At 40.4% G+C, this 16,821-nt stretch overlaps 1 protein-coding gene across 1 annotated transcript in view; it reads left to right on the top strand.

Annotated features, from left to right (window-relative positions):
• The window catches only part of GABRR3 (gamma-aminobutyric acid type A receptor subunit rho3), a 56,771-nt gene extending 44,342 nt beyond the window's left edge, over positions 1-12,429 (top strand). Inside the window, exons 8-9 of the mRNA XM_077994050.1 lie at positions 4,505-4,701; positions 10,555-12,429. Of these exons, the coding sequence (XP_077850176.1) occupies positions 4,505-4,701; positions 10,555-10,854 (497 nt within the window). The 3' untranslated portion in view covers positions 10,855-12,429. The remainder of the gene's footprint in view (positions 1-4,504; positions 4,702-10,554) is intronic.
• The last annotated feature ends 4,392 nt before the right edge of the window (positions 12,430-16,821 follow it).

A 16,821-nucleotide genomic window follows, 5' to 3' on the forward strand; every position in this document is an offset into this window, starting at 1 on the left:
TTTTTTTTTTTTTTGAGACGGAGTCTCGCTCTGTCGCCCAGGCTGGAGTGCAGTGGCGCTATCTCGGCTCACTGCAAGCTCCGCCTCCCGGGTTTACGCCATTCTCCTGCCTCAGCCTCCCGAGTAGCTGGGACTTCCACTCTTTTTTCAAGATTTTTAGTTTCTTTGCGCTGGGTACGTAATTCCTCCTTTAGCTCTGAGGAGTTTGATGGACTAGAGCCTTCTTCTCTCAACTCGTCAAAGTCATTCTCCGTCCAGCTTTGATCCGTTGCTGGCGATGAGTTGCGTTCCTTTGCAGGGGGTGATGCGCTCTTATTTTTTGAATTTCCAGCTTTTCTGCCCTGCTTTTTCCCCATCTTTGTGGTTTTATCTGCCTCTGGTCTTTGATGATGGTGACGTACTGATGGGGTTTTGGTGTGGGTGTCCTTCCTGTTTGTTAGTTTTCCTTCTAACAGTCAGGACCCTCAGCTGTAGGTCTGTTGGATATTGCTTAAGGTCCACTCCAGACCCTGTTTGCCTGGGTATCAGCAGCAGAGGCTGCAGAAGATAGAATATTGCTGAACAGCGAGTATACCTATCTGATTCTTGCTTTGGAAGCTTCCTTTCAGGGGTGTACTCCACCGTGTGAGGTGTGGGGTGTCGGTCTGCCCCTAGTGGGGGATGTCTCCCAGTTAGGCTACTCAGGGGTCAGGGACCCACTTGAGCAGGCAGTCTGTCCCTTCTCAGATCTCAACCTCCGTGTTGGGAGATCCACTGCTCTCTTCAAAGCTGTCTGACAGAGTCATTTGCATTTGCAGAGGTTTCAGCTGCTTTTTGTTGTTGTTGTTGTTGTTGTTTAGCTGTGCCCTGTCCCCAGAGGTGGAGTCTACAGAGACAGGCAGGACTCCTTGAGCTGCTGTGAGCTCCACCCAGTTGGAGCTTCCCAGCCGCTTTGTTTATCTACTTAAGCCTCAGCAATGGTGGGCGCCCCTCCCCCAGCCTCGCTGCTGCCTTGCCGGGAGATCGTAGACTGCTGTGCTAGCAATAAGGGAGGCTTTGTGGGCGTGGGACCCTCCCGGCCAGGTGTGGGATATAATCTCCTGGTGTGCCATTTGCTAAGACCCTTGGTAAAGCGCAGTATTGGGGTGGGAGTTACCCGATTTTCCAGGTGTTGTGTGTCTGAGTTCCCCTGGCTAGGAAAAGGGAGTCCCTTCCTCCTTGCGCTTCCCAGGCGAGGCGATGCCTCCCCCTGCTTCAGCTCTCGCTGGTCGGGCTGCAGCAGCTGACCAGCACTGATTGTCAGGCACTCCCTAGTGAGATAAACCCAGTACCTCAGTTGAAAATGCAGAAATCATCTGTCTTCTGTGTCGCTCGCGCTGGGAGTTGGAGACTGGAGCTGTTCCTATTCAGCCATCTTGCTCCCCCCCACTTATGAGAATTTCTAATGACAGTTATCTGTACTCTTGCACCACCTTCATGAGAAAATGGCTGCCAGTTTCTGGTCATAGAGAAATGTTAGAATGTCAAGCCCCCTTCCTTTCCTTCATATCATGTAATATTTTCTTTCTGCCTAGGCCTATATGAAAAATATTTTTACTCACTTGAAGGTGAATATAAACACCCCCCTCCCTTCAAAACAACTACCTGCAACACCGTTAGTGAGGGGGTGAACAAACTCATTGGTTTCATAAGTGATGCCTGTCTGCTCTACTGCTCTCATACCCATCAACAAAACTCTCCACCATGCATGGCTAAAAATAGTCAATGAAACTGGCAGATTCATGATTCTCCCCAGACTAAAGGTTTCTTAAGTCCCCATGCATGTCTTTAAAAGTTGATAGGGTGAGGCTGCAAGAGCCCAGGGGAACTGAGTCAAAGGGTCAGACTAAATATTTTCTAATAACACTTTCCTAACTATGCGTAGCAACATCAGTAGCGGGGAAGATGATTTGCTAATCCAAACACATGACCTTCCTTTGACTAAATGGTTGTTTCGTATAATTCAAAACTCCTTTATTGGGATGTTAACTTTAATGGGTTTGGAAGGAATACTATTTGTCAAGTTTAATGTATTTTTGAGGGGTGGCTCAAGACATAATAAGTGTATTTAATGTGGCTATAATACTCCTGACTTCAGGTTCTATTGCTTTAGGAATTTACATCTCAGTTTGCTCATCATTCACTCCTCCTACCCAACAATCCCTCCTCTCCACTCTAATTCTTTTTTTTTTTTTTATTCATCTTAAAGAAGGAATATCTAGAATGCTGGTTTTAAACTAACTAAGGCTATTGTAAATTAGTTGGATTAAGCAACCTTTAAAGAAAATGATTAATAGTTTATTGCTTTCTGGCAAATATAGATAGTGCAATTCCTTTTTATTTGCCCAGTAGTTATCAATTTCAAGTACATGATGAGACCAGTCAGGCATACACATTTGTGTGTTTGTTCAAAATCCTTATTTTGTCCACTAAGCTCCATATTACTGCACATTGAAAAAATAATAAGTTCTATCATTTGTATCTTAAAAAAACAATAAAAGAAGACATTAAAAATTTTTTAGCTGGGCACAGTGGCTGACGCCTGTAATCCCAGCACTTTGGGAGGCCAAAGCGGGCAGATCACCTGAGGTTTGAGTTTGAGACCAGCCTAATCAACATGGAGAAACCCCCTTTCTACTAAAAATACAAAATAAGCCAGGGTGGTGGTGCATGCCTGTAATCCCAGCTACTCAGGAGGCTGAGGCAGGAGAATCACTTGAACGCAGGAGACAGAGGTTGCGGTGAGCCGAGATTGTGCCACTGCTCGCCAGCCTGGGGGACAAGAGCAAAACTCCATCTCAAAAAACAAAACAAACAAACAAACAAAAAGTTTGAACTAATAAGGTTAGCACCTAAGTGGGAATATTAGTTCATGATTCCTTCACTTCCTACCAGTGAAATGTTGAAGAGAGTAAGACATTGGCATACTGAAAATGTCAGTATGGCACAGTAAAGGCACAGTGCCTTCTTTGTGCCTCTTGGCATAATTCTGCACTCTGAACAGAATTTGCATTCTGCTCTGACAAAATATGGGGTAATCCCTTAGGCACTCTCGGCTCCTGTTTCGTTTCTGCTATGTGTGGCTAATTATTTACCTAGATGTGTGGTAGGCAAATATTTGATAAAAGTAAGTAGGTTTTATTTAATAATCTTGGCTTCAGCTATATCTGTAATGTTAATAAATATTCCATGCTTAATAAAATTCCATGCTTCATGTTCATTCTTTGCTTCATGTTTATGTAGCCAGTATGTTTCAGAGCTGGAGAATACAGACAGAACCCTCTGATATGCAGATTGTTGATAATACCATTGTTGGGGGAAACCTGGGACTTGATGAGACAGTGGCCTGTGTTCAATGTTAAGAGCTACAATAGCATTTAGGTTTCTTATTCTGGAGTTCAAATTAGTGTGAAGGTGAGATTCCAAGTCCTCCCATGGTACTGTCAAATTGCCAAGTTGTGTTGATCTTGATCATACAAACTAAAAACCGTATTTGAAATAGAATGGCTCTATAGAATTGTCATTGTGTTTGATATGGGACTGTCTCAGATGAGAGCCTAACAGAATTATTACCGAAAAGATAGAAAGGTGTTGGTGAAAGCAGTCCACATGCTGTGGCTGTACATTTAGGAGTAAATCACAGTGCTCTTCCTGCTGTTTGGGACTCTGTCTGTTGACATTACAATGTCCTCACAACTTACAAAAATCATTAAGGATTCCATTTGCACCTCCCTGGTGGGAAATTAAGAAATAAAACCATGCCGGCCAGTGTACATTTCAAATATTTACAATAGTATGCTTTCTCTCCAGGCGGTACTCTCGCAATATCCCTCTGAGAAATTAGTGTAGATATTGAATGGCCCTCCCCATGGCCAGCATTTTATTAAGGAAATCTCAGAGTCACTTCTTTCTCCATTTTCCCCAGAACCTTGATCTTCTTACCTCTGATGATCATGCCAGAGAACAAAGAAGTAAAAGGAATAGGGGAAAAAAGGAAAGGGAAGAGGGAAAGTAGCAGAAAGGGAAAAGGGAATAGAAGGAAAGGGAAGCATGAAATATTAAAGGTAGACATAAAGACAGGTTACGAACAGTAAAAATTGTGAAAGAATGGGAAAGGTTAGAGGAAATGATTTTAGAATTTTTTTTTAATTGAATATATGTTTACCTTTCTGGCCTGCTTAGAAGAGGCCCCTCTGAGGGTGGAAAACAGAAATGTCAGACTCTGATTTCTGTGAAGGCTTAAATGGAGTAAAGCAAACCTTCTGGACAATAGGGTGAGGGCAAGAAAAAGAGACAGAAAGAAAAATCCAATAAGAGTGTTTGTTTAGGCTCAAGATATGTACTTGGTCAACATGCACACACCTTCCGTCCTCTTGGATCACCAGGTTGATATTGTTCTAGAAATGCATCCCCTGGTGTGATTCAGCACCAGATCCTGGAAATGAATGTCTATATCACTGAGCTTGCCACTATTCTCCAATGGCAGGAATCACCACAGTGCTGACCATGTCCACGATCATCACTGCCGTGAGCGCCTCCATGCCCCAGGTGTCCTACCTCAAGGCTGTGGATGTGTACCTGTGGGTCAGCTCCTTCTTCGTGTTCCTGTCAGTCATTGAGTACGCAGCTGTGAACTACCTCACCACAGTGGAAGAGCGGAAACAATTCAAGAAGACAGGGAAGGTACAGCCTTGCTTTGACTATCAGATCCCTTGGGGAATGTGGAAAAGACTATCCTTATCTGTTGCGCTCTCTTGACAGTGTTGTAAGCCTTTGTGTTAAGTCCATATGCTTGTCAAGAGGCAAGTTGACAGTATGGTGACAATTTAACATTGAACCTTACTCTCTGCTCTGTGCTGGCTGTTTTCTCATCCTCACTCACCTTCACCAGGAGGTTTTGTGTGTGCAGAATTTCTTTCAATATGCTCCTTTCCCCCAACTGTACCCTTTGAATAAAAGGGGTTGACATACAAACCACATTCTTTCAAGTGGATGATCATGATAATAATAATAGCTAACACATAATGGGGGTTTATTATATATTGGCATCATACGAACCATCTAACATATTGTGTCAGTTAACTCTCATAGTAAGGTCAGTATTTTATTGCCCTCATTTCACAGAGGTGAAATAAATGCAGCTGGGTGGTAAGTTGGCCAAGGTCACACAGCTGAAGAGGAATCGGGCTTTGCTTCTGGGTCTCCTTGACTTCAAAGGCTGTGTGTGCACTCTCAACCAGTAAATGATATGTTTCTCTCCACCGAGAGCCAGCATTTACTTTTCTCTTCTTGTCACTCGGGAGAGTGGTAGAGCATAAAGGGAGGTTCTTCCCCCGACAGTATCCTAGAAATGAGGTGCCTTCTGGGCTCTCAATGTTATCCATGTTTTTTGTGACATTGTTTAATAAATGCAGATAGATTGCTCTCTACCTGCTTCATTTCACAGAGGATTTGGGCACCAGTTTCCTACTTTTTACAAGAACTTACATAAGATATTGTACTTCAGAAACTTAACTGATAAGAGTCATTCGTTTCTAGTCTACACTTAAGAGAATAAACACACATACACACACATATATATGTGCATATAGTATATATGTATGCATACACATCCTATATAGAGAATAGCTATACACGTGTACCCATAACTTCAATGAAATCTATTCACATTGGTTTAAGGTTTTTTTTACATGAGCTTTTATACACACCCAAACATTATTTATTTTTTCTACTTCTGAGAGCATCTCATACTTTCAGAGTGTTTTTATATCCTCTTCTCACACCGAACTTTCATGTCAACCCCCGGTATAGATCTCGCAGAGATTATCATCTCTATTTTATAAATGAAGAAGCAGAATTCTAGTGCAATGAAGTGATTTGCCAACAGATTCTCAGCCAACAGAACTGCAGTTGCAATTCAGATATGGAATGCTCACTTCATCCTTTGATTTTACATCCTTTGAGTCAAAGCTCTAAAAATAGCTGATTTTGTTTTCTTGCAGATGCTTTCATTTCTTTGCTAGCAGCATGTGACTATGTTTGCCTGTCACATACATACCCGCAGTAAGTGCTATGCAGGTGTAAGGAAACCAGGAGCTGTTAGAGCAGTATGTGGCAGTGGTGCGTAGGCATCACCTGTGTCCTTGTTAAACTCTAATTCAGGAGGTCTGGGGTGGGACCTGAGACTCTGAATTGCTAATAAGCTCTAGGTGATGCTGATGCTATTGGTCTATTACCCATACTGGATAGCAATGATTTGGATAGTCTGTGAAGTGAAAGGTGACAGGAAAAATGTGTAAGGAGGGAAAGAATTTTCTTCGTGTTTTATTTTGTTTTTATACGGGGAGTGGCTAACACAAGAAATAGGCACTGAAGTACTTTTGGCTCACCTCCATCTAGTCCTTTGACTCAAAAATATCTACAACTCCCTGCCCCCACCTGCCACACAACATGTGTTCACACTGCCTGATTGTTTTATACTTGTTGATATTATACACCATCTTTTTGTGTACCACTATGCAGAACTTCTTTCCAGGTAATAAGCATCCTCCATTTTAAAAATTATTTTTCAATTTTTAATTGTAAAATTACTATAACTTAGATTTTACAATCTGAATTGATTTTTTAAGTGTGCAGTTCAGTAGTGTTAAGTATATTCACATTGTGGTGCAACCAATCTCCACAGCTCTTTCGTCTCACATAACTGAAATTCTATACCCATCAGAGAGCAACTTTCCATATTCCCCAACCCTCAGGACCTGGAAACCACCATTCTGAGCATCCTCAATTATCTCAAATAAATGCAATTATCTTAAAGGAATGTCCTATTTGCCATTCATGTCTTAGTGGGACAAAACGAAGAAATGATTGAAGTCAGAAGAAGAGATGGCAGGCCAGGTGCAGTGGCTCACGCCAGCACTTTGGGAGGCCGAGGCAGGTGGATTTCTTAAGGTCAGAAATTCCAGACCAGCCTGGCCAACATATGAAACCCCATGTCTACTAAAAATACAAAACTTAGCCGGGCGTGTGGTGGGCACCTATAATCCCAGCTACTCAGGAGGCTCAGGCAGGAGAATTGTTTGAACCTGGGAGGCCGAGGTTGCAGTGAGCTGTGATTGTACCACTGCACTCCAGCCTGGGTGACAGAGGAAGACGCTGTCTCAAAAAAGAAAAAAAAAAGAAGAGGAAGTCTTGATGGCAAACCAAATCCACCACATCCCAGCTTTGTGTTCCAGGTTAAGTTTCCTAAACCCCTTCTGTGCTTACACAATGGTGTCATTTCTTCCCCATTTACTTCACAGGGCTGTTGTGATGATCAAGTGATATAATAAAAGGGCCTAAAACCTTTGCAAATAACGTGCTATACAAATGGAAGTTCTTATTGTGAGTGGTGCCCAGAACACCTGCCCTGACGGAATAAGAGTATTACTAGGAAGAGTGGGAGCAAATCCAGTGAGATGAGATTTGGAAGAAATAGGAAGAAACTTGGAAGAAATAGGATGCAATGAGAGGGGCTGGGTAGAAGAAATGTCTGTGGGTTTGGGGGCTAATAGATGACACCTCTCTATACATATGGATTTGGAAGCCAGTATTAGGGAGCCAGTTGTGGGAGCCAGATATATGGATATAACAATGTCAAGCAGTTTGGAGAATGTTGCTTAGATCTGTGAGCAGGAGGGCTCACTAATAGTTCATCACTAGCTTAAATGTACTCACTGTCTTGGTCACTGGCAAAACAATGTTCAGGCCTATCCCTGGAAGAACAGTATCTTTTCACTTCATTTCAGAGAAGAGACCTGGACACCAATGCAGACACCAAATGGAGGACTCTAAAGGGACTGAGCCAAACATGCCAGTGTCTTCTCCCAGACCACTACAGTAGAGTGACCGAGGGACGATGAGAAAGGGCTGGAGTGTTAGGCCTTGCAATGGAGTTCCTCTCTATGAAAACAAATCAGGCAAAACTTGTTTTCATCACTCCCCTACCACCATTACCACTACCATCCACCACCCACCACCATCATCCACCACCCAGCACCATCCACCCTCTACCACCATCCACCAACACCACCACCCACCACCCACCACCACCACTGCTCACCACCCATCACTTACCACCCACTACCACCGTCTACCCCAACCACCATCCAACACCACCACACACCACCTACTCACCCACTGACCACAACTTATTACCAACCACCACTTACCACCGGCCACCACACCATCCCCCATATCCACCACCACCATCCCCACCACCCAACACCATCATCAACCACTGTTCACCACCATCCACCACCACCATCCACCAATACCACCACTATCCACTAACATCACCAACCACCACCCATCATATCAACCACCATTACATCCTACAATCACCCACCACCATTATCCAACACCATCATCTACCACCATCACCCAACATCCACCAATACCATCCCAACACCATCCACCACCATCACCACCCCTCACCACCCACCACCACCACCATGACCACTACCATCTCACCACCATCTACCACCTACTAACACCACCAACCACTACCACTACCATCTACCACCCCCACCACCACCTACCACCACCACCCCCATTCACCACCACTACCACCACTCACCACCGACCACCACCATCCACCACTACCACTGTCCACCGCTACCACCATTCACCACCTACCACCCACCACTCACCATCATCCATCACCATCCACCATCACCACTTACCACCACCTACCATGACCACCATCCACCACTACCAAACACCACCATCATGAGCACCATCTACCATCACCACCAGATACCAATACCTACCACCACCATTCACCAACAGTCCCACCACCACACAACACTACCCACCATCTATCATCCACCACCACCATTCACCACCACAACCATCCATCACCACCATTCACCACCACCACCACCCACCACACACCACTACCACTCACCACCTCCATCATCTGCCACCACCATCCATCTCACATTATTACCATCCACCACCACACACCACTACCACCAAGTACCATCATGTTCATATACACATTCCTACCGCCTCCCTCGCTGAGATACTCAGAACTAGAAGAACAGCCAGTCTGGAAAACGTATCCCTGGTGCTGACCATTGCTCAGAAAGAGGAAACATAGCTATTTTCTTTCTTGGCTGGGTGTGGTAGCTCATGCCTGTAATCCCAGCACTTTCGGAGGCCAAGGCAGAAGGATTGCCTAAGCTCAGGAGTTGAAGACCAGCTTCAGCAACATAACAGGACCTCGTCTCTACTAAAAATAAAATAAAATACTATCTCTGGGGATGTATCTATTATGTGTACGTCTGCAGGGGGTGCCCAACAGTGATGGTGCCTTTGCAGACATGTTACTCTTCGGGTCCTAAGGTTTGGCTTTCATGCTTTCCATTGCCCCAGCATGGCAGGGCACTCCAAGCCACTTCAAGCCCCATCTGGGCTGGAACTGGTGTCGGGGGAGCCTTGGATGAATCGTATGCCCTGGTGTTGGTGTTGCCTCACTCCTCTGAGCTCTTCTTTCTGATCAAGCCCTGCTTAAAGTTAAATAAAAGAGAATGAGTGAAAAGAAAATTAGCCTAGTATAGTGATGTGTGTCTATAGTCCCATCTCCTCAGGAGACTGAGATGGAAATGATCACTTGAGCCCAGGAGGTCAAGCCTGCAGTGAGCTATAATCACACCACTGCGCTCCAGCCTCGATGATAGAGTGAGACCCTGTCTCGATACATAAAAAATAATAATAAATTTTAATTTAAAAGTTAAAAAAAGGGACAACATAACTCAAGTATGGGTCCTTAATTAGTTCACTGACTGCACAAAAGAGTCTTCATGTCTTTTGAAAAATATTAGATTTTTAAATCACTATAAATCAAATACATGTTTTGGCAGAATTTATTCTACAGCCTCCAATTTGAATTCTGAATAATTTCATCCAGTAGTAGCCTCTCTCTATTTGTTCATTTTTGAACTTCCCTATGAATCAAGAAGTGATTTTGTTTTCTCCAAGAGCAATTAGTAACAGCTGCTTTGTAGACATGGCTCTAAACTAGTGAGAACTGCTATCTTCCTCAGAGTGAAACCTTAAAGAAAATTTTAATTTTGATTCAATCAGGCACTGGAGCCAGAAAGCATTGATAATTTGTTCCTTCAGAAAAATAAACCAATTCTGTGTTGTTTAATTGGGCTATGTTAGGATCATTTATAGGTGCTCTTAAGCAAAAATGGGAAGGCCCGGCTAATTTGCATTTGAATGGAGCAGCTAAAATCTTTCCTTATCCCATCCCCAAGCATAAATGGATCACCGATGACATGGTTTTAGTTTTGGACCAAAAAATATATACACAGTGACTGAGGATACTGCTATGTTTTCTACAAAGAGGAAAAATAAGTTGAAAAACAAATCCAATTGGCTTATATTGCTGTTCTGATAAATCATATTTAACTTTATTAACATTATTTACTGTAATTCCTATTTGTAAAACCATATTCAAGACCTACTTAAAAAAATTTTTTTTGACAGATTTCTAGGATGTACAATATTGATGCAGTTCAAGCCATGGCCTTCGATGGTTGTTACCATGACAGCAAGATTGACATGGACCAGACTTCCCTCTCTCTAAACTCAGAAGACTTCATGAGAAGAAAATCGATACGCAGCCCCAGCACCGATTCAACTCGGATAAAGAGAAGAAAATCCCTAGGAGGACATGTTGGTAGAATCATTCTGGAAAACAACCATGTCATTGACACCTATTCTAGGATTTTATTCCCCGTTGTGTACATTTTATTTAATTTGTTTTACTGGGGTGTGTATGTATGAAGGGGAATTTCACATGTATACAACTTTGAAGCCAGACGATGTTTCGAAACAAAACTCTTGAATATGAGGTGGGTAGTCCTAGATGGAACTGGGAAAGAGCCAGTTGCCTCTCCTGCCCTAATGAGAATTTGAAAGCTGACTTATTTACATCTAAGAAAGAGTTTAGGCCCTAGAAAAGTTGGACTCCATAAATAAGAGTCACAGGCATGTGTATTATGGGAAAAACAGTCTTCCATTGGGAAGGGCTTTGTAACTACTTCATGTGAACCCTCCTTCTTTCTTCATGAAATGTTCTTTATTTAACTAGGGAAGAAAGCTGGACTCTAAACAATAATTCAAGGATATTTGGTTTCTTACTGCCAGCCAAGTGCCTGGTTATCTACCAGAGCTCAACCATCCTTAGGTAAGAATACCTACATTGAGGTAGTATCACCTGCACTCACACAGTCAAGAATCCTGTGAAGGATCTCCAATCTCCTTCTCCAGTCAAGTCTTTATTCTTATTTAAATATTGTTTCAGGCCCGGTGCGGTGGCTCATGCCTGTTATCCCAACACTTTGGGAAGCTGAGGTGGACAGATCATTTGAGGTCAGGAGTTCAAGACCAGCATGGCCAACACGTTGAAACCCTGTCTCTACTAAAAATACAAAAATTAGCGGGCATGGTGGCATGCACCTGTAGTCTGTGCTACTCGTGAGGCTGAGGCAGGAGAATCACTTGAACGTGGGAGGCAGAGGTTGTAGTGAGCTGAGATTGTGCCACTGCACTCTAGCCTGGGTGACAGAGTGAAACACCATCTCAAAAAATAAAATAAATAAATAAATATAAATAAATAAATAAATATTGTTTCATATATTTATGAGCATAAGTGGAGAGGGGAAGCTAAATTTCCACTCATTCTTCTCATTCTAATGTTAAATTAATACATCAGTCATCAATAATAACATCTTGCATTTTGTAGACGATGTATTGTTTTCACAACTTTTTAGAGGTTTTTAATTAATCACTTTATTCAACAAATGTTTATTGACCACCTGTGTGTGCCAGGTACTTTACTAAGTGTTATGTACTGAAAAAATGAATATGAAATAGCATTCCTGCCTTCTCTAAGCGCATAGCCAACAGGAGCAGTGAACTGGAGCTATAACACATGTAACGAATGTTAAAATAGAGGTATGTACACTGTCTTGTGTGAGTTCTGAAAGGGGGATACCAAAGAAAGGAAAAGAACATCTCCAAAGGGATGTGGACTCTCAATTGATAAACAACTGGAGATGCTTCCAGGTATTGTATTGAGTGAAAAAACTGAACAAAATGTATTTATCCCATGGTAATCCTTAATATCTTTGGTTGAACCAAGTAAACCAGGTCAAGTGGATATTAAATAACTGTTTGCTAAGTAGAAAAACCTCCTGTGATCAGTGTTCATTTTGCAGATCTGCAGTGTGCATGCTTTTTTTTTGAGTATTTTCTGAATAAGATTCAATTTAAAGAAAAGCCCTTGGCAGGAAATACTCCCATACCTATTTTGATTGCTGGGATTGAATTAAGAGAAATAAATTAAATGGTGTATTACTTTCAGTGTATTTCCTTTTATTTCACCATAAAGTAAATCAAAATGATTTGAATTATTTTTCACCAGGTGAAGAGACAAAACTTTCTGCTTTTTAAACCAATAACATTGGTTTTGGTTCTCTGTTGTGAATCACAGAGGGTTCTAGAAAAGTATCTTCCACCTGGGTACAAAATATTAAAAGGAAAATTATTTTTCTATTATGACTTCCCTCACAAGCAGGCTAACTCTGGGATACTTCATTCTATTTTCTTAATACAACTTTTCCAGTTCTTTTGAAACTTCCCAAGGATTATATTTTTACAGGATACTCTGTGAAAATGAGCTAATATAATGTATTAAAACCCTTCTCCATTTCATTTTAGATAGACCATAAATAAACTTTTAAAAAACTATTTATTTAATGGGTTTTAAGTTTGATTTACTAGTAGTATTTTGGTAGGATTATATTTTCAAAATACAGCACAGATTAATATCCTAGATGGCCAGGAATTTGTAGCTATTATTTAGCCAAGCACTACAATTGCATTACATTTCTGATTTTGACAAAACCAGATGTTTAAAAAGGGACAAATATACAAATGAACAGAATAAATCTCCACTGTTCTCGTCATCCAATACTCAGGTTCTTCGGGCTCTTCTGTTTTTTTTCATATACTTTGAGGTATAACATTCAATATGTCGAATGCTTCCCCTGGGCATATTCATTTCCTTGTTTTGAATCAAACGCATCACTGAATACATTTGGCAATCTAGTCTAGGAGAATGGGTCTCTATCACACCCACACACTTGGCATTCCTCTGGAGGAGCATGAATGCACAGTTGTTAGCCAATCAAACATAACTTTTGTTAATGGCTAGCAATACAGGCATTGTATTCTTCAGTAATGTACGTCTAACACTGAGAAGGAAAATATGTTTACTGCTCAAGGGAATTATCAGAGCGTTTGGAATGAGCTCCTAGGAATTTTGCCAGTTTTCTTCTCTCGAGATTGGTGGCTTGTGAAGACGGTGAAGAGAGGGCTGTTCCCATTAGCTTCATTTCTTCTTGGTAGCAACAAGATTTCTGTTCGCTTCTTACTCCAAGAAGAATTGAAACCACAGTTTACCTGAAAAATATGAGAGTGAAGACAGCATATAAGAGTTACCTCATTTTGATTTTCACTTCATTTACTCATCACAATCCGGAACAGACTGTGCATGATTGTTCACTGAGGGATAAGCCTGGATAAAATGCAAGGATTTCAGAAAATAAGCTGCTTTCTATGATTAAAAAGAAGCCAGCTAGCTCTGTAAACTGCCTAAATATAGAAATGGGCTATTTTATAGGAACTACTTTGGAAAACCCATGAAATTGTATATTTTAACTTAGTTTTATTGTTTCTGTTCTGGTTAGAAAATAAAGCTTCATTATTAAAAATAATTTTTAAATACCAACTGGCAAAAAAAAAATTCATCTACCCAGAATTAACATTTTAATGTACATTCTTAGAGGTTTTCTGTACCTCATTTACATTTTTTCAAATGGAACCCTTTTGTCAACACTTGTGTTTATTAATTTAAGCACTTGTATCAAGCACTATCTGCTGGGGATACAGTAACGAAAGATGGACGTGGCTCCTCCCCGTATTGAACTTACATTGTGTTGGGTAAAGTGTCTATTTGTAGCCAGATTTTCTTCTCTGCATTCTAAACAACTTCTCATGTCTTTTTTCCTGAAAACTGATTTTTATATGCTGCAGAGCTGTCCACTGAATGGGTGCACCATAGTTTACTTAACCCATCTCGTCCTGTAGGACATTATTGTCATTTCCTATTGTATGCTATTACAAATGGGTTGCAACTAACAATGTAAAGAACATTTAGAAGTAAAATTATTTTCGATAAAATGAAATGTCTAGCCATATTCAAATTTCTGCACTTATTTCCTTTAGAAGAATCCCTGTCTGCAACTAGAACCCGCCATGTCAGACTCACTCATGGGTCTGCCTAGAAGCTCTGAGGTGTAGATTACTGTAATTGAAGAACCTTTTAAATTTTTAGTTCATTTTCCCCATGAAGCAGAGCCTTCTTATATATGTCTGCTGGCATTCCCTTTTCATAATGGAAGTTTCTGCATTGTCTAAAATACTTACATTAAAGCATTCCTATGTATTGAAAACCTGCTTCTTTCCATGACTGCTATCACCACTGCAAACCTTTGCCATCTTTCTAAGTAAGAGAGTAACTGAGATTGCAAATATTTGCATATGAGTTGCTACAAAATCATAACTAACTTGTGACTGCATTAATCTTCGTGGAGTAAGATCTATTGCAGGTGGGTTAATCTTCATGGAGTAAGATCTACTGTTCCTTATTGTGCCACTTATAAGCCTGTTCAAATCACACACACACCCCTGTACATACAATTTTTTTAACATGGAGATAAATTAGAGAAAGAATTACATCTACTTATATTTATTTCTATAACCATTATTATGATCAACATTTCAATGAAAATAAACAACACCCTCAAAGAAGCAAGAGAAAGAAGTGACATGAAAACTGCTATTTCAACATCAATTCTGTACTGGCGCTGCTGTTATTTTTTGGCAAGGCCTTAGGCAAAGCAGGCAATGTTATATTCCAACTACCTCATTTATGGAATGGAGCCACCTAGTCTTTCTCCGTAAACACTGCTTTAAAACACTCTATCACACTCAAGTGTCTTGCTTTTCCAACTGCAAATTTTTTCTTTCCTGGATTTAACAAATAACTTAGACATAATTTTTTTTCTCTCTTTTAAAGAAACCATGAAAAACAAAATGCACTGGACATTTAAGATGATGATTTTTTTTTTCAGTTTACTGCAATAGAAAGGGCATTTATTAATGAGAAACACCTCAAAGAAAAGGAAGGAGGTCAAGAGCTTCAAAGAGCCAGGTATGCAAGTGAGTCACATTCACTGGGGAAGGGTAGAGGTGGGCCTGATCTTGGAATATGTGAGAGCAGAGTGGTCATTTCTCAGAATACAAAATGTGGCGGGGATTTCCAGACCTTTGATACTTTCCAGGAACACACAGGCTCAGATGAAGTTCAGCATTGTCAGGACAACATTGTCAGTTGTTCCTCCCTTTCAATCCCCTGCTGAATCATAATGCTATTTCTGGTCCATGATGGGGCCAAGTGTAGAAAAGAGATTTCACAAAGTCACTGAGAAAAAATTACAATAGCTTTCTTTTTAATATACTGATATTTAGTTTGTTGTAGGAAAGACTGAACTACATTTTATGTATTAACATACATAATATTAAGTTAGGTTATTTGAAGGATTTGCTATTATTCTTAATTCTAGGATCAGTACAGTTCATTATAGAAACATTTTCTGCAAGAGTGTTTCAAAGCTTTTCTACAAAATTGTGGTGCTAGTTGACCCCTCCTTACCTTAGACAATCAAAAATAGGTGAAATTATAATGTCATTAGCAACTCTTTTGAAACACATTTTGTATTGTGAAATAAGACTTTCTGAAGTTTGAGGTACAAGCCAGTGTCCTTTAAAAGTGACATATATGTTCCAATAATTCCAAAACTAGCTAACTCAACAAGGGACCCTAAGTAAGCGAGGAAGTACTTACACTTACGTAATTTCTTTTAATTCATCAGAGAACATCAAGGCAGGTGTTTCAAGGATTTTGCACTTCAAAGAAGTGTTATAAACAGAAACCCACACATCAAATAAATTTTTGGAGCAATCACACTGCCCAAAATAACTTAAAATATATTTTTTAAATTAGGTTGTATCTTGGGTAAGGTCATATCTAAATTAAATCGTGAATCAATGGGAAAGTAGCCTTGGGACCAGCTAAATTGCTTTTAAATAAATATGCAGTTCAGATAGACAGAAGAGAATGAGAATGTTTTGTGAAAAGGAACCTTAATAATGGAATATGATTTATAAAGATAATATGAATTAGAAGCAGGTAAGAAGAAAAAGGTAAAAGAAAGACAAGGACGGAAGTTTAAACTATGGTTGCTCTACAAAATGATGTCCTTAAAGTCACATAGCGTATATCTTCAGGGGAGATTTGAATTTGAAAGTAGTATAAAGTCTATTTGATTATTTGGAATACTACCCTGGTCTATATCAATGGAATCGGATTATTATTGCTCATTTGTATAAAAGATAATGTGTCTCTGTGCAATAAGAGCAATTAATTGCATGTCGGTCACCAAGTAATCAATACAACATGCCATTTTGACCAAAATAATCAGCCCATTTCAAATCACTCAAGTTATTTGAATTACTTGATTCTATCATGATGTTATCTTTTACCCCTTGTATGTAATGGGTTGTACTGATGGAATTCCTGGTGAGTTCTAATTTGTTAATGTGAGCTATACATATTATATTGCT

Source organism: Macaca mulatta, chromosome 2, assembly GCF_049350105.2.
Source record: "Macaca mulatta isolate MMU2019108-1 chromosome 2, T2T-MMU8v2.0, whole genome shotgun sequence".
Classification (NCBI taxonomy): domain Eukaryota; kingdom Metazoa; phylum Chordata; class Mammalia; order Primates; family Cercopithecidae; genus Macaca; species Macaca mulatta.